The sequence below is a fragment of the Tympanuchus pallidicinctus genome, unplaced genomic scaffold (assembly GCF_026119805.1).
Source record: "Tympanuchus pallidicinctus isolate F22 unplaced genomic scaffold, pur_lepc_1.0 scaffold5, whole genome shotgun sequence".
Taxonomy (NCBI): domain Eukaryota; kingdom Metazoa; phylum Chordata; class Aves; order Galliformes; family Phasianidae; genus Tympanuchus; species Tympanuchus pallidicinctus.
In genome coordinates this window covers 7,430,005-7,448,771 of record NW_026294769.1, presented here as the reverse complement: position 1 = coordinate 7,448,771, position 18,767 = coordinate 7,430,005, and the positions used below count along the sequence as shown (strand labels likewise).

The following is an 18,767-nucleotide window of genomic DNA, read 5'->3' as shown; positions in this document are numbered from 1 at the left end:
GTCCAAAAATTCAAAAATTCATTCTGACATGAGTACCAGGGGATTGTTGTCTGGTTACTTGGCATATTAAGGCTTTTGATCTCAAGGCAGGCTGTATGAAGAAGAAAAATAAATTCTCTCAGTCCAACTTCTGAGATAGGAGCATGGAAGCATCACGTGAGTGATGGGTTTGGGTACAGACCGTATGAGAACAATTCCTCATTCCATATCTTTCAGAGTTTTCAAGAGCTTAACTTTGAGTCCCTTCATGTCTTTTGGTCCTAGTAGTGCTGGAAGCAATAATTTGAGTTTTGCCTTCTGAAGGACCTCTGTCACCACTGCCAGACTGAAGGGAGGGCTGGGCATCCCCCCCAGCAGGAGTCTTTTACCACTTTTCCTTCTGCTGTTACAGTTTGCAGAGATGGTTTTCTGCTCAGTGTGGCTTACCTCTTTCCTGGTTTCAAAGGACATTTAAAAAAAGGCTTTTCTGGCACAGGATTCACTTGTATTAATTTTAGTCACATGGCTTTGTGTTTGTGCTTGGAAATAACATAAATGATGAAAATAAATACTGATGCGTGTTGAACAAAGAATGCAAGTAAGCAAACTAGATTATTTGATCTATCTAGGCTATTCAGCAGGTACATTTGAAATCACAGAATCATAGAATGGCCTGAGTTGAAAAGAACCACAATGATCATCTAGTTTCAGCCCCCTGCTATGTGCAGGGTCACCAACCACCAGACCAGGCTGCCCAGAGCCACATCCAGCCTGGCCCTGAATGCCTCCAGGGATGGGGCATCCACAGCCTCCTTGGGCAACCTGTTCCAGTGCATCACCACCCTCTGTGTGAAAAGCTTCCTCCCAATATCTAATCTAAACCTCCCCTGACTTAGTTTAAAACCATTTCAAAATCTGTTCAACTGCTCAAGAAGTGGTATACTGAAATATAAAAAACATAAAGCCTTGTTACATCTATATTTTTGTGATGATTACTGTGTAACAGAGACCATCAAAAACTGGGTGATTTATCACAATATTATTATGTCTGAAGAGTACTTAATTTTCACAGAGAAGAATAATAATGAGACTCTTATTACTTTCCAGATGTAAGTTGCTTAGTGTCAGATGAACCTAATGTGCACCAGGTTTATTTTACATTGCATTTCATTAAAACACAATTTTCTTCCTCTATAGAAAAGAGATACTTGATTACTAACTAAAATTCACTGCTAATTTTGAAATACAGTTCAATTTGGAAAGCATCAGCAGCCTTTTAATGCGGAGGGTCACAATGGACAAGCCCAAGCTGCTTGTGCATGGCAAAGTATCTTTGACACTGGAGCTCTGTGCAGCCAAGTTCAAGTGGGCTGGGTCCGACCACAAGTGCTTCTCTAAAATCCATTTATTTTTTTCTAGTTTTCCAACAAATTGCTCATTATTTTTCCATGCGTTCTTCCTGTGTTGTCTGTGCTTGCACTGAGGAGTTGGGCTTAACTTTTGTCACTGAGGTAGAATTGCACAGAAGACACTAAAACTTCTGGTAGTGTTTTTAAATAGAAAATGAAATCTGTGGACTGTATGACAGCCACAAGGAACTCCCAATGGCTTTAATGAGAACAGGATTTCACCTTTAATGATTTTATAAATGAAGTTACCCTCAGAAGGTTATGCTGTTATTTAAGATGTTATATCACATAGATTTGGATTTACCCATCTCTGAGGGTTCTTTCATTAAAAACAAAACCCAAAACCCTCCCATCTTTGCTAAGTATACATTTTTAGCATGCCCAGTAAGTTACACTGAGAAATAATTAAGTACCATGTGAAGGGGGTAGTTGTCACAGAGTTTGTAGTTGCACATCTGGCAGAGAATTAGCAATTCAAATCATGTGTTCTGTGGGAAAAACCCACAGTGTGGAAATAGTTCCCCTTTTTTTTCAGTTCTATTATTTTCTATCACGTCTGTTAAATTCCACAGGGAGTAATTTGAAAGCAAGCTGATTCGAAATGGGAATGACGCACGATCGGGCTTTTGTTGCTTCACACATTTCGGGTGTATAATGTTTTGAGCCTGACCCTATAATACTTAGTCAGCCAATCTAGTGATATGTTAAAACTCTCACACACGAGTGTTACGTTTTTGTGTAGCATCTATTTGTTTGTTTTTGTCTTTCGGCTCTTTGTATGCAAGGCCCTGCCTTCAGAGCAGCCTGTGAGTCAGGCATGCTGGCGCTGAGGCCCCGCCAACCACTGCTGCTGTCCCAGATTGTACCTGGTGGGAAGTCCTGTCTGTGTTGCTGCTGCATGGCCAGACTGCTACATGAGCCACTGTTATGGACCTTTGGAAGAGGGATGGCGGCAAATAACAGAATGTACTCAGTACATTCGCAAAAAGCAGAAGTCTTTGGCATTTATTTTTTAGAAAGTCTAGTATCTTGCTATGTTTTGCTCCTATGAAAAAAAGCTTGGGCTGCCATTTGATTGGGGAACATGTGAAGACTAGCTGTGTATCAATAAAAATGTCTTTAGGCGTGGATGAAGGAAAAGCAAAGAACAAGCTGTATCAGCCCTCACCAACACACAGTCCTCTGACTGCTGACTGAGTGGAGAGCTGACTCTTCCTTGCCCTTTGCGTGTCCTCTATGGGAAGGATGCTGATGCTATTTTTGCTTTGCTTCATTTTGCTGCTTTGGGAACTGGTGTTTTCTCCTGCTGCTATACTGGCAGTGGACATTTCCCAGCTCGAAAATTCTTCCTCGTGAGAGTGCAACATGTACCATGTATTCCTGAACAAAATTGCTTGTGAAGTAGGAGCCTTAGCACAGTACTAGTAGATCATCACCTTGCTAGTGTCTTACCTGAATTAAAATAGCTTATATGTGGGTTGCTGAACACAGATGTCTTGGTGCATTTACAATACCTATCTTCATACAAGTTCCCACGGAGTGCGCTGAATCCGTGACACAAGTGTGGAAAACTTGCTGCAAAAGCAAGATAATTTGATGCAGCAGACCAGAGCTGCCTCACCAAGTCACACCTGTTACAAGAAGTATGGTTGCCTGGGGACTCTGAAAAGTTGCTTTTGAATTTTAAAAATAAAGCAGATACCACGGGGTAATCATTTAATGGACAACACGCATATCGTGAACAGCTCTTTCTCTAGGAATGTGAATTCAGATAAGAAAGAAAAAAAGGCCTGGAGGTTTCTAGCAAGGTGATGCTGCTCTACAGTACTTTTTGTACATCAGATCTAGCACTGTCTGCTGTCCCTAACGCTATCAAATCCACTAACTAGCTATGATGTGACAGCAAGAAATACTGCTACCTTTCTTTGGAATTGTAGTACCTGCTTAAATGAGGTCTGCAATAAGAAGCTGCAAAATTCGGTTAGTAATTGTAAAAGTCATGAGAAAGATGTTTTGCCTAATGAATTGCAGGTGAAGGGTGACTAGGTGACTATGCTTGACCATATTTTTTGTTTTCCATTTCATTTCTTCAAAATTTTGCCCTTCTCATTCATGCAAGTGAGGGGAGATCTGAACAAGCCTTCCTTTTGTTTTACTACAGTGCACATTTGCTGCACAGACCTAAATCACCTGGTTGAATTTTAAATAAAAGCTAATGGAAAGAGCTTCGCAGCCTGTTTCCATATCAAACTATTTCTGAAGAGTAGTGAAAATTGTACTATCCTTGATAGGGAAAGTAGAAATGACTTCAAAATTTGATTATAAATTATCTGAAAATATTTTAAATCTCCATAAGGCTACTGACAATTAAGAAAATGTTTAGACCAGAGACTTCTGATGCAGAAAGCCGCATGCTGATGAAGTTCTTCACACCACAAATGATTTAATGTGAATCAATGAAGATACACAGAAGGCAAGATGCTACTAAATCAATAATTTTCAATTCTGGCTGTAAAATCTATTTTCCTTGTTCACGAGTTTCAAAAAGAGAAGGAAATTGCAAATTGTCAGGTATCTGACAGAAACAAGACTTCGATATTTCCTCAGTGTGCTTTCTAATATCCATTTGAGTTTTATGAGTTAGCACACAATTTTTGATAGAAAAAATGCAACAACTCTGACTCAGAAATAGAAAGGATCATCACCTGAAAACAGTGTTTTCTTTGAAATCATTATGGCACTCATCTCATTTTGGTTATTGCTCCTGTATGAATCACTCTTACTGTGTGGCTTGATACCACTTCACCAGACCTGTGTGTCCTTTCTGAGGCAAGGAAAGAGACTCAGGGTGTCATTCTGTAGTGCTGGGCACAAGACTCATGAAGTTCTATCAATTGGAGCATCCAGAGGCTTTGAAGGCTACATAGTAGGCACGTCACTTCACACCTATTCAAGATTGAAAGCAAAACAGAAAATACAGACTTCAATGCATTTGCTTTCGTAGAATCACAAACTATCCAAAGTTGGAAAGGACCCTTGAGGATCACCAAGTCCAACTCTTGGCTACAAACAGCACCACCCAAAATTCAAACTCCATATCTGAGAGCACTGACCAGATACTTCTTGGGTTCTGCCATCTTGAGATCTGTTCCAAGGCCTGACCACCCTCTGGTGAAGAGCCTTTTCTTGATATCCAACTTGACCCCTCTTCCCGTTCATAGATTATAGCTGAAGAAACAGCATATGTATAAAGGTGGTGGCAGTGAAGGGTCTTGCTGTTGCACCCCAGCTCAGCTCCACAGGCAGCACAGGAAGGATAGACAACTCCAAGGGCTGCTGGTCAGAGTGGTCTGCTGCTGAAGGAGGATGGCTTATACTCCATGTGCTCAGATATGGCACCATGACAAGATGCCAAGTGCCAAAAATCTACAGAATGAAAAGTTTTCCATGTCTTCGTTGTGGCATATGTAAACATCAGTCAAATATCAATCTGGTTTTTGCCTCAGACTCCTGCAAAACAATTTGCTTTGTCCACAAGTGTGAAGGGTTGAGTAATTAATTGCTAAAGGAACAAGCTCTAACTTCATAAAAATGACTCTTGTTACTAGAGTGGAAATGTCTTTTTTTGTTCATTTAGAGTAACATATATAATTAGGCTACATGGCTGAAATTTTTCATTTAAGAAGTCATACATCACTAATAACTAAATGCCAAATTTATAATAGAATATTTAGTTACACAAACACATGCTGTCTCTCTTCTAGATGCATAAATACCCTTTTTTATGCTCATTATTCCTGTTTACTGCTAACCATCCTGCACTTGTCCAGTTGTTGGAGAGTTTCTTTATTATGGTTTCCATTTATATAAAACTGAAAAAAACGCCCACAGTTTCATGGAATCACCTTTACAATATTTCTTCAAGGTAATCTGATTCTTTGTTTCCTTTTCTTAGCTAAGTCCAGTGCTGTGGAGTTGGGAATGAAAAAAAGGGGAAAATTGTGTTGACAGGCCTTCTCTGTGGTGGCTCCATGGGCTTGTCTCCAAGCAACCAAGTCAGTTTCTACCAAAAGTCTTCTTTTACCATTTAGGGATCGGTGTTGTTGTTGGTAGATCTTTGTTATATCTTCAGCAGAAAAACATGTCCAGTTCCCCAGGCTTGCCAACCTTTTTGCTTGGATGCAACAGATCGGCCCTGACAGCTTCTGTGACCTAACACAGTGCTGTGCTGATGGAAGTGTCCTCCTGTAACAGAAAAACAAAACATTCTGGGAAGCAACACACAGAGCTAAGGGATTTACAGACCTATTTGCTAATCCCTTTTTTTTTTTTAAGATGGCTGCAGCTAAATGTGCAGTTATGTGAAAATGTTAGACCTGTAATTACTGTGATGCTTGGCAAACTTTGAAAACCTTCACATGGTATTGTTGTAAGATTTAATCAGATCAGTAAAGAGATGTTTCTAACAGCTACAAAAGAGGAAAGACCTGGGCATAAATTTTATACTCTTTAGTATTAGCAAAGATAGTTCTTTGTACATTACTTGAAAATTGCATACTTGGTTCAAAAGTACTGTTCTCAGCCAGAATGGAAAATCTCCAGTATTCAGATAGCATGGCTTTCCTGAGGCTGAATTTAAGCCTCTGACCTTGTGGAGAGCCAGCTCTCAGTGCCATTTGTGGAGCAGTACAATATGTGGGGAGAAGTGAAAGAGTTCTTAGAAATGTGACAATCGTAGCACATTCCTCCAAGTTTCACAAGCTTAAATCCAAGGCTGTGAGTTCTATCGGATAAATTTTATATCAATAAAAATCCAGCTGTTGGCCTCCTGCATGGTCATCTGTAATATCCCACAGTAGCTGTTACACAGAGCTGTAGGATTACAGGATTGCAAACCTTTCGTATCACAGGACCTGAAACTAATCCATACATCCAAAATCCACCTTAGGTGGTAGGTCCCTGAGTGAAAAACAGACACTTCTCATCAAATCACAACGGATGCTTCTATTGCTCAGAGAATTATATATATACGTGCATATATATTCATTTTGCCTTGTTGGAAGAAAGCAGGATGGGGCATAAATGAGACAAAATCCAGTATTGGTGAAATTAGATGCACATCCTAGATAAAGGAAACTCTTTCACTGTTGGATGCGTAATGATAAGGGCTTTCAAGGACCTGAATGCTGTTCAAGAGATCAGAAGAACATTGTCACTTGCCCTAACTGATGATAATCTGAAGAGACAAGCTAATGGGAAGAACATTATTTTCACAACAGTGGGTTCTTTGGTTGGTAGTAGTGAAAAAAACCAAAAACCTGCTCCATCTGGAAAGCTTTTTTCATCTCTACCACTAATATTTCAACACACTTTTTCTTCAGAATATCAGTAAGTAGCTTCTGTGTTTTGTGAATTGCTCCTACTGATTGTTGTTACCAAGTCATCCTCTTGATTGAAAAGAGGATGATGGTTGTTGCTATATGATAACTCATCTATAGTGAAGTATATGGGGTGAATCCAGAGTTTTATGTACATCAGGATTAAATACTAACCTTGTTCTGCCCCTTGTTCTGTGGTAGGGCAGCTGACCTTCTCTCTTCTTTTTGTTCCCACTGGGAGGGAATGTTTACTGCAACTTCCTAGTCCGCTCAGTCAGTTCCAAGATCAATACAGCTTATTATTAGAAGATCCAACATCAGTGAGGAGGGTTACTATTAGAAGTGTCATAGAAAAAAAGAAACAGTGAGGTTCAGAGGACAGGAATGAAGATACGAGTGTGTTACTTATCCATTGATGTTATTAAACTTAATATCAAACTGGATTAAGAGATTGGTCTTATTGCTCTTGCAGCTTCTTTAGATCACAAGGTGAAGAAGTAGAGTGATACTTCTGTGTGTAGGCAGTCCTTCACCTCTAGTATCCCAGGAAGGGAATGCAGTTGCTCTTTTTGTTGAGTATAGGGCCTCTGCAAGGAAGAGTTTTCATCCACATGAGTTTTCATCATCAAGGTGATCTCTGTAGTATTGAAACCTTTGCTTTCAGTGGCTGATTAACCACAGCGGCTGGATCTCTTCTTGAGCTCTTTAACAAGTTTTGAGTCTGATGTGATTCCACAATGAGAAGGGTCAGAGAAATACCAGCTAAATGAGTTTACAAAAGTTTTAAAAAAGGCACTGGAACTTCTGGGTTGCTTTGTCTTTACTGATATCACTTACAGGAGCTCACTGCCACAAGAGGGTGCTTGCAAACTCATCTCTGGATGCGTCTCTTCAAAGAGTTCCACAGTGAGAATGCACCACACTATGACCTTTATAAATAAATGTTGTTTATGGAAGAGAGATATTAGGAACAGAGGGGGTAGAACATTATGTATTTATTTCTCAGCCAGTGTCAAGTTTAAATTTATTGTTTACAAAGACTTTGTGAATTAATATTTTTGGAGAGGTCTTCTGAGGGAAAAAAAAACACAAACCAACACGATGCATTCAAACGTTTCTTAGCCTCTTGCAACAGACCTGAGCTACAGGCAGTCTGTGCCTGAAAGAACAGAGGAAAGAGCAAGGAAAATGCATCTATTAAACACATGGCCAAAGAGTTTAATGATAGGCCTTAAAATCAAGGGATATATTTTTTGATAGGTTAGTGCACAAACTGGATTTCATATTGCTTCTGAAGATGCTACAAAACAAGTTTATAAAATGGTGCTGCCTCTTCTTTTTAATATTAAATGTGTATGAACAGATATGTGTAGGTTGCTCTGAAAGTAATGCCTCCTTTTTATTTCCATGGAATGACGACTGCTGCAAAATAACACAATAACACTATTTGATGGAACAAATTCTCAGCTATAAAACAATATTTTTCAACATGGTCACCACCATTAGCTCTGAATTTTCACCAGGAATGAACAAGTGCCTGCATGCTGTACTCATAAAAATCTGCACCAGTGGAGATCACTGCCTTTCTGAGAAGAAAAAAAAAAAAAAAGTATGTATATATGTATACTTCAATAATTAAATTGATTGGTAGATAATTATTATAACCTTAGATTTTGAAGTACTCTGGAAATTGAGAGATCTTTCAAAATGATCTTCATGCACTTATTTCCACAGGAGGTGTAGTTTGATCCTTATTACAACCTCACTTCTCTCCTGCAGTCCCCTGGCTCCCTGAGGCTCTGGCACTGGCAGGAGCAGCCAGAGTTTGTGGCCTTGTGCTCCTGAGGAAGTGTTCCACCCCACAATGTCTTAAATCCACTGCTTGTTGAAAATGCCGGTTCATAGCAATGCTGAATAATGTTCAGTCTGCTTCAGTAATAAGAAATACATTATCCTTGTTGACAGGGTTGTTTATAGCCCTTGGAAGCCTTGATAAATGTTGCATGGCAAGCCAGCGCTATGACATGAAATTTGAGATTGAGATGAGCTCACCATTACTGGAGCAGGATCCTGGTGTCAGTGGGAGGCTGCTGCACCACCTACTGCAGCCCTCTGCAGCTGGTGGGTTGGTTTGCTAGGGATGGTACTCCCTGAGCTGCTGACATGGGGTCTGTGATAGGTTCAGAAAATCCAAATCAGCATTCCCTCATTAAAATGAAGTTTGCCATTTATACTGTTTTTTGAAGCCAGACCTCTTGCTTCTGTTTCACAGATATCTTCCCTCTTTGAAGCCAGAGAAGAGTGACCCATATGTTGCACACGTACTGAAAGACAGGCACAGAGAGGAGGAATGTATAAATTTGGCTGCTGTGTATCATGTATTATTACTGTCAACACTATCAAAACTTTGTGCTAACATTTGACAGTATTAACACTGATTAGTATGTGCTATACAAACAGTAAAACTAGGATTAGTAAGGCTGCATTATTTGTCAGAGATCATCACTGCTTAGTAGTTGTACCTGACACGATGGTCTAAATAAATGGAAAATGTGAAATGTAACCTGATAAAAATAGTGTTACTTCCCCTACCATCTTCCCACAGCATTTTCAGTCCTTTACAGCCAGGCCTTCCTAAGCCAGAATGCAGAATTTTTCCCCAGAAACAAAATCCTGCTCTGTTTTCCATGTTACTGAATCCAGTGATTATTTCCTCTTTGTGTATGGCTAATGAAAGTACAGTAGCCTTTTGCATCTCTACTGGATGAACTGTCAGTTCATTTTAAATATGTGCTATTTTTATGATACACTCTTTCATTACAGTTTCCTTGCATACTCCTTTCCTAAGGTTGTACCTTGTTTACCTTCTGCTGTGACCTATGGTGTCACATGCACTACATGCTTAACTGTGTACTGTTGGAATATCTCAAAAGTAGCTTTTCTGATTCTGTTCTCTCTTCTGTTCTGTGAAAGAATGATCCCGTTCCCTCCCTTTCCATACACGTTTCTTCATGCTGCTTATTGGTTTTGTTGCACAAGCCTGCTGTCACTAGCAATGGCATTTCTCCCACCTGATGGAACTTAAGGCTGATCAGTACATTCCTAATATAGTCTCACCAGCTGTCACTGTAAAATAATATATTATTTTTATAAAATTGGTCTTTAGCATGAATGTGTATACCTGCCAACATACTGATCAAATAAATTAGTTAAACCTATATATTTATAAGCATGTGTATATTTTAACAGAATCACATTAAATTCCTAACTCACGTGCCCCAAAGTTAAGGTATTCCTGCATTAGCTGTATCCACAACTTGCTCTTCTCTATGTGCTCAAGTCTTCAGTTCTCTGTTTCAAGCAGTGTCTAGAAATGAAAGAACAAAATAACATTTTTTTTTCATGTGACAACATGATTCCATTTCTACTGGTTTAAGAAGAATCACCAAGTGACATCTGAATGCACATTGTGAGTTCAGCTAGCAGTGCAGTCCTATCTTCCTGCAACTCAACTCAGTGCCCATCAGCTCATTTTATTTTTGCATGGTTGTTTCTGCTGCTAGATCTAAAAAAAAAAAAATGTTTTCTGTACTTCAGCAGCCCCCCAGCCCTTTGCAACCAACGTGATGTGGGGACAGTGCATGCAGAAGATAACACAGATAAAGGAGTTTCTTTTAGAAGATAAGCCATGGGAAGTGCTCTTGAGTATCAGGTTGCCTCATAGGAAGACCAGGAGAACTTCCTGCAGGAGTGATAAGGAGAGAGGACTGCTACTTTCTGTATAACAGTCCCATTCTCTTCTCATCAAACTTCTCAGGAGTGGAAGGTTTAATCATGATAAAACATGATATTCAGGTTTGGCGCAATCGTAAAATCGTTAAGATTAGAAAAGACCTTTAAGATCATCTAGTCCAAATGTCATCCCATCTCCACCATGCCCACTAAACCATGCCCCTCAGTGCCACATCTTTTTTAGAAGACCTCCAGGGATGGTGACTCCACCACCTTCCTGGCAGTCTGTTCCAGTACTCTTTCTGAGAAGAAATTTTTCCTGATTTCCAACCTGAACCTCCTCTGGCACTACTTAAGGCAGTTACCTCTTGTCTTGTCACTGGTTATCTAGGAGAAGAGGCTGATCTGCACTTCTCCACAACCTCCTTTCAGGGAGCTATAGAGAGCAATTAGTGTCTCCCCTGTGCCTCCCATTCTTCAAACTAAAAAATTATAGTTCCCTCAGCCTCTCCTTATAAGACTTGTGCTCCAGATCACCAGCTTTGTTTCCCTTCTCTGGACACACTCCAGGGCCTCAATGTCTTTCTTGCAGTGAGGGGCTCAAAACTGCACACAGTGCTCAAGGTGTGACCTCACCACTGCTGCGTGCAGAGAGGTGATCACCATATCTTCATATGCACCCTTCCCACTGGAACATCTCTGACCACACTGTGTGTTTGCTTTACCCTTTGTGTTTCCCTCACAGCCCTGAGCAGCAGCTTCTGAGGGCTTCTGCCAGCTGTTGGTACCACTAGTAACACTGAAACCAATGCAGGCTGTGCATGCTGGTAAAGAGAAGTCACTGTGATGTTAGTGCTCGTTCTTGTTACTTGGTTCATTACACAAGTAGCAGTGGTTTTATTTGTTGTGTAAGGCAAGATTTTGTGAGCTCATTCAAAAATGAACTTTCCTGAGACTATTTTTAGAGGTGATTACCAAGATTTAGATTAGACTAGATTAAGTAAGGGCTTTTGCAGAGATGATACATCTGCTCAGCTATACCTTTACTTAAAGACATGCAGCCTGACTGATAGAAAGGGGATTACGAAATGTGTGAGTTGAGCGTATCCCACAAAACGGAGGGGGAAACTGTGGCTCTTCATTTGCATGTCTGAAGACTGCCTCGTGTTTGTTCCTCCTGGAGTGGGATTCACCCTGTAACATGAATTGGTTTGTAATGCTGAGAAGCAAAGGTGGCATTTTTGTGCTTTGCATGTTCAGCTGCTGGAACGTGTAGTGTCAGTCAGGCTTTCTTTTGTTACCAGATTCTGCTTTAGGCGCTGTGCTCCTCTGCAGATCATTGGGAATTGCATGCTGCTGCATCCCTCCTCAACAGAACACCTTTCTGCACCTGGCTCGTTACTTGCCACTGCAAAGTCAGCATCTCCCCAGGCCAGGTGCTGGGTTTTGTCCTAACAGGGGTTGAACAAAATTCATTTAAATTCCTGACTTTTTTTTCCCCAATATAAATTTGCACATGGCTAAGCTGTTACAGCTCTATCTCTCAAAGGTCAGCCTGAATTATTTTCTGCAGATAATGTTAAAGCTTATGCGCCTGATGGATTTCTGTGGCACATAACCACCACTTCTCATGGGGCTGATGACCCAAATAATTACCTCATCTCAGTCACTGCTGATCTCATCAACTAAACCAATTACAATGTAAGCTCAAGCCACTTACAAAAGTTTCTCAGATTGCTTTATATGGACTGGAAGATTTTATGCATTGTACACAAATTAGTACAAAGCCGATAGGGATGTTCAGCACTAAATGTTACTCTCTTTTACCAGGATACAGATGAGGAGCTTCATTATTAACCTAAGTTCCATGGAGTGGCAGAGTAATGGAGATCTGCTTTTCCCTCAAATAACACTAGGGGATTTCTTTTGCAGTACTTGCTCTGATTATTTGGCATTATGTAATTAAAAGGAGATACATTTTCATGTTATGTATAACACAAAATATTAATTTTATGAATTATTTTTTATTTTGGTAAATGAATGGAAGACAGTTTAAAACTTCTTGTTACTCTATATGTTGTTTCTCTTCCATTTCTATTACTTGAAATATTGTTTGTGCAATATGCTTTTAACTTAGGCATAATTTTCATAGTTCTCTCTGCTTATGATTATGGATTGTAATGAATCATTATCATTTAATTCAATTACATGCTGGTTTAATCTGTTAAGCCAACCTTGCAGAATTGTTGCTAATTGTCACTAATACTATACAGACTGCTCACAAAACAAACTGGACAGCTCTTTATCCCGATGTTTATAAAACAAAGTGGGTAACGTCAGTTCAGCCTTCTACTAGAAACACTTTTGTTGTTTTTTTTTTCTGGGATAATAAGCAAAAAGCTTATTTTTTATCTGTTTTTGATCTGTTTTTATTTTCAGCATCATGGTAGAAAATAAGTTGCCTGAAGAAATTTTTTTTAAAGCTAAACTAATTGTGTGCTGTATGTGATTTGCTCTGCTGTTCAGCTTGAGTTCCTTATTGATCCTCTGGTATTTTTCTGATCTCTATTATCCACAATGATCTAGTTTACAAATAGCATGACATCTATATTTTTGTTGTAAAATCTGATCTATAAAATTGTCTCCTGAGATAACCATTGTCTCACTTAATCAGATTTGTTATGTCATTAGCCAGCAGAGCTGAGCAAGTCAGAGTCTGTTTTTGTAGTGGCAGCATTATTCAAGTCTTAAATGGAATCAAAGGCACATGAAAACATTTCAGTTTAAAATGAATGACAATTAATCTCCAGCTATTTTATTATATTACAAACATGCACATTTCAAAATAATGCCTCTGTGGGAATTTTTAATAAATACCATTATTCCAGTTACAGAAGAATGGTGTAAATCTCTTGGAGTTCTTAAGCACTGCTTGAGGAAGGTGCAGCAACGCGTGGTTAACTTCAGGTAGTCCCACGCCTGAAATTGTCCATTTGATAATCAGCCAAGTATATTTTATATATAATACATGGAAAATTGGGACTGTCTGCTTTGCCAGATAATCTAAATAAAATACAGCTAATTACGCCTTGTCACTTTAAAACAAAGGAGGTTCTTTCAAAAATGTTAGTTACATAAACATAAAAAATGTCATACTGTCCAGAAAAACTGTGGGGCGGCTCTGTGAAATGCTAAATATTTCCTCAACACCTGGCAGTATCGCAGCTTCTAGTTGAACAAAAAAACACAAAACCTGTTGCTGAGATCAGTTTCAACATCTCTCCTGTTATGTGACACAATCTGCAGTAGATTTTAATGTAGAAACAATGGGTGACATGCTTTCTTGTCTGTCACATGAAAACTGTTTTGACAAATGAAAGGGATCTCTTGCGCAACTCAGGGAAGCCGACAGGCCAGGACTCCTATGGTGACGAAATCGCTTTTCTTATAGTCCAGAAGCATCATTGCCATTTTACGTTGATGGTTTCCTCAGCTATCCTTCTGTGCAGAGGACAAAGCACGTTTTTTGTTTGTTGTGTCTTGTCGGTCTTGGTAGATGACTGGCAGAACCTCGGCTGCCAAGCAGGAGAGGATGGGTGTCAGCTAACAAACCAGCCTTTCAGAATCAGGAATGCTGTGCTTGCATGGTGCGATACACCAAGAGCTATTTCTCCTGGTCACTAATTGTTATGGCATGCATTTGAGAACAGTTTGAGCCATTACTAAATCATTTCAAAAAAGTGGTGGTTGGGGATATGTGAAAGGGAGGGGAGGGAAAACACAGATGGAGAAAGGTTGAAGTTTTAAAGGGAGGAATATGTCTGGGAATTTATCTTTTTGACAAAAAAAAAAAAAAAAAGCAAATTCAATTTTTAAAAAAAGTTGTTATTTTCTGACCATTTCTGACCATGCTGACCATTTCACAAGTGCCCTAAAATTATTTGTACGAGAAGCAGAATAACTGATGCCTTAGTAGAATTGTAATGAGTGTATGGGAACTGTTGAGTCACGGCCTGAACCCCTGATTGATCACCTGAGGCGAGCACCGAGTCAGCCACGGGAGCACAGGTGAAGGCAATTCAGCTGTGTGCCTGGAAGGGATGGAGCCTCTCCTAGAGGCCTAGAGGCTCTCCTGGGGGGCTGCACCTCTCCTAGACCCCATTTAAGGGCTGGCTGCCACTGGGGAAGGATCTCTTCTGGAGTTTCCTCCTTTTGGAGTACTTTACTGTGAGCCAAGGACATAAGTGAGCATTTCATTGATTGACTCTTTCTGCCGTGATAATCCATGATAATCTTTCTAGCTATAAACCTGTAAAATGCTATCCTAACCATGCTACTCTTCTAACTGTACATTTGTTAATTGTACAAATGAGATAAAATGTTGTCTTGTGTGAGGATAATCAGATTGTTCAGATTCAGAATTTCCTAGGTAAAATTATATATAATGCTTTCTTCTTCTGAGAAACATAAGATGCACAGCTGTATTATACTATATCAATTGCTGTACCAATTGCTTCAAGAAACACTTTACTGAAAGGAATGTTGTTTTTTTTTTTATAATTATTAATTGAGATTTTAGAAGGATCTCAAAACATATAATAACTGTGCATAGTTGCTACAAGAAATTAAAAATTCCTGACTGCTAACTCATATTGTGGTGGGTTGGGTGTTTGCTGGTCAACCTTTATATAGTAACTTTCAGCAAGCAGAGGACAGGCAGTACCAGAGATGAATGGAAAGAGGAGAAAAAGGCGGGGAAAAAACAGCCTTAAACTACAAATTATTATGATGTCATTGATCCAGGTTTGGTCCAGACAAATCCAAGGGTTTATTATAATGTTTATTCTGAAGCATCCATAAATGTGGCACCAAGTACCGCTGCCTTTCCCTCTGCTGCTCTGTGATGCTGTGAAGCACCAACAATGGGTACTGTGGGAGGGCCTGCTGGTGGCTCTGAGGTCCTGGGCGCTGATGAGAAGCACGTCACTCTGATTCCAGTTTAAAAACACAGAATAGTGATTTATTCAGAGAAAATTTCTGCTAAAATCAGAATGCTGGTGTGTAACATAGGGAAGTACACCCTATAGACTTCAATGCCAAAGCTTTCTTGCAAAAAAGAAGAGCTAATGTTTGTTGTTTTTTATCTTTTTGTTTTAAAATGTTTTTCTTTTCACTTCTAAAGAGTGTATGACATGGTATCTCAGAATCACAGACTTGCTGAATGTGTATCTCCTGTGGAAATCTTCTGTGAGAGCATGTCTTAGTACTGAGTGAAACATTCTTCCATTAGAGAAGATAACTAGTCCAAATAATTTGTACGACTTGTTAAATACCACTCTCCTCAAGAATTGCCAATATTTTCCAGAAGATTAGGATTCCACTTCTTTACTGAATTGCAGAACTTTATGGGTTGGAAGTCACCTCAAGAGATTGAATCCAGCTCCTTATTGTCAAGAATTTTAGTTCTCCAAATTGTTTTATGCTGAGTTTTCTGATATTGTAGTAATTGACATTTTTTCTGAATGGCTGGCTGATGTTTTAAATCTGCAGAGCTTTTGGTGTGGTAAAGACCTACATCCCAAACGTTACGTGAAAGATTGTTTTTTTTCAAAGAACTAAAATAAGTTTGAAATCCTTGCCGTGTGGGCATTGATACTTTTTTTTTTTTTTTTTTTTTTTAAGCTAAGACTGATTATATTTTAGTAAAATTTGAGTGCATCTGGACAATCCATCAGAAGAATACGTATTTTCTTAATGACCATTATCTGAGGTCATAACTATGTGTATATGTATCTATATATCTTTAAACAGAATCCTGTGTACAGTTTCAATAAAATGCTTTGAATTATTAAAGGTTCTTCATGGGGAAAATGAGATGCTCTTTATAAAGGAGTTTTGGGTTTTGTTTTATACTGAGGACGGTGGTGAGCTGAGAATAAAATAAATCAGAGTAATTATCTAATAATGTAATTGAAAAATATTGTAGATAACCTGTGAGCATCTTAAAGAGTTGCCCTTGCCTCCACACTTTAATAAAGCTGGTTGCTGCCTAAACCAAAGGAGTTATCCAGAATGAGAGTGAGCCAGGACACTGAAATATTTATACCTGGTTATGATGACAGTATATCAGAAGCCACAGCTGTGGTCATTTGGTGAATGGCTCTGCCTCATATGTGTCTGTGGGGGGGGTACAGTGTTTTTTTCCCCTCTTATTTCTTTTCATAACTAGGCTTTATTTCCTGCTGTTATTTGTGGTGGTGAGCAGGCAGTGCATCTGGGCGTGCAGGGACACCAAGGAGGCTGAGGTGTGTCTCTCACCATATACTTCTGGTAGCTGATGCTGATCTCAGGGCAGTGGTGCTGGCCATATGGGGCAGCTGCAGGAAGCTTTGGTGTGTCCACAAGTGACTTCACTTGGCACACATCTGCTCTGCACATGTTGACACAGGACTGCTGAGACACCCTGACAGCTAGAGATAATGGAATTAATTGTCGTGGTCCAGCAAGTAGTCAGAGTTAAGCATTGTAGTTCCATGTAATTAATGACAAGTGTATTTTGATGCATTTTAGAGAAGCTCCCAGTTTGTTGCTGCTGAATGATAGGCTGTCTCAATGCCAAGCCAAGTTGTGAGGTTCACTTCCTGGTTTGGCTTCCTCCTGGAAACTGTACAGCTTCCAGCTGTCGTAAAGCACATTAGACAGGAACTCTGACAGTGATTATATTTATGCTTATCAGAAATGCTAGGTTCTAATGGCAAAGATCAAGCATTAAAAGATAGCAACAGGCAGCAAGAGCACAGCTCTTCCCCATTGCTGTCCCTTCAGAGAACAAGCCCGTTGTTCACAGAATTCATATTCGCATTAGGTACAATTCATCCTATCTGCCTGGTTCCTTTTATTGTACAATAAAATTTGATTTATTCTCATTTGAATACAGAGTATATAGCTGTGTAAGTTTAAGATGGTTATAAACAGTTACTTCCCAAGTAGCACAATATAAAGCCTACTGCCTGAGGTATTTCTGAGGAATGAGAAGCATTACTCGCCAAAGGGCAGAGAGAGAGAAAGCTGTGTTTTGGATCTGAACATTGTGCCTGGAGCTAATCACTGATTATGCTGATACCTGCTTAGTTTTTTACTCTTTAAAAAAAAAAAAAGCCAACAAATGAAGAGCATGCAAATGTGCTTCCTCAGTGGACTTATCCTGAGTCTGGAAAGCCTAACTCTTTGTATTTTGCTTACAGAATGGTCTCATCGTTGCCTGTTACCAAGGATATGTGGATATTGTCATAGCCTTATCACAGTGTCCTCATCTTGATGTGAACTGGCAAGACAATGAAGGGAACACGGCCCTGATCACAGCTGCACAGGCAGGTAAGGGTCTTCTCTGCCTCCTGTGTGGGGTCTTAGGAGGGATCCATGCTGTGATTGCTATTTGTAGGATTTTTTTTCAAGGCCTTATAAGAAAACAGTCTGCATAAGATTATTCTGGCCAAGCTCCCAAATAAGCTTGTCATTATTTTTTTTAACTAATTAATCTAAAGCAATGTTTATCCTGTAGACTGTGAATAAGCTATACATAAGCATATAAAATGTTTCTAGTGAGTAACCAAACTTTGTCCTGTGTTGCATGTAAAAGTGAGCTCTGATAGAGAACTCTGAAAGAAGGAATTGCAACCACAGTTATGTTCATAGCAAAGTTGTAAGTATGGCAGCTTTTTAACATGGAGAAGTCTCCAAAGCTCTCATCTTTTATTTATCTGTGCTAACACAAATTTGGACAGTAGAAGGTTTAACATTAACACCAACTTCTTCCTGATTGTTATAACTCACACTAATGAGCTCAGAATTAATCTGGAGGGCTGACATTGACTTGACTCTGTCTGCCAGCACTTGTTATTGATCCCCAGTGCCTCTGCAAATGACTGCAGTCAGCAGAAGCATACACAAACCCCTAACAACTGGGGAGTTTTCCCCCGCCTATGATAATCCTGAGCTCTGACACTGACACCAGTTGTTTAATTCATCATCATGAGACACAGCTGTAGCATTAATAAGGATTACCATGTGGTTAACACTGCAACCAGAGTAGCTACAGTGTGAAAGATGCTGCTTAATTACTGCTGAACTTTAAGTAGCAACACTAAGCGGTGTGTTACAAAGAAGTGAAAGAAAAGCCTGTGCTATCTCACCTTTAGTGGTGGGTTGATTCAGTTTTACTGGATATCATTTCTACAAAACAAATTATTCCAGAAGCTCTCTGACATTT

General features: G+C 39.5%; 1 protein-coding gene and 1 long non-coding RNA gene across 3 annotated transcripts in view; both read left to right on the top strand.

The window, feature by feature from the left end:
* Positions 1-18,767, top strand: part of ANKRD33B (ankyrin repeat domain 33B) — a 38,049-nt gene that overhangs the window by 8,709 nt on the left and 10,573 nt on the right. For both annotated transcript variants that reach the window (XM_052703910.1, XM_052703908.1), the window contains exon 2: positions 17,743-17,872. In XM_052703910.1, the coding sequence (XP_052559870.1) occupies positions 17,743-17,872 (130 nt within the window). The remainder of the gene's footprint in view (positions 1-17,742; positions 17,873-18,767) is intronic.
* On the top strand, positions 14,353-16,673 carry LOC128091035 (uncharacterized). The gene is made up of 2 exons (XR_008211196.1): positions 14,353-14,742; positions 15,681-16,673. It is a non-coding gene; the product is annotated as an uncharacterized LOC128091035 (long non-coding RNA).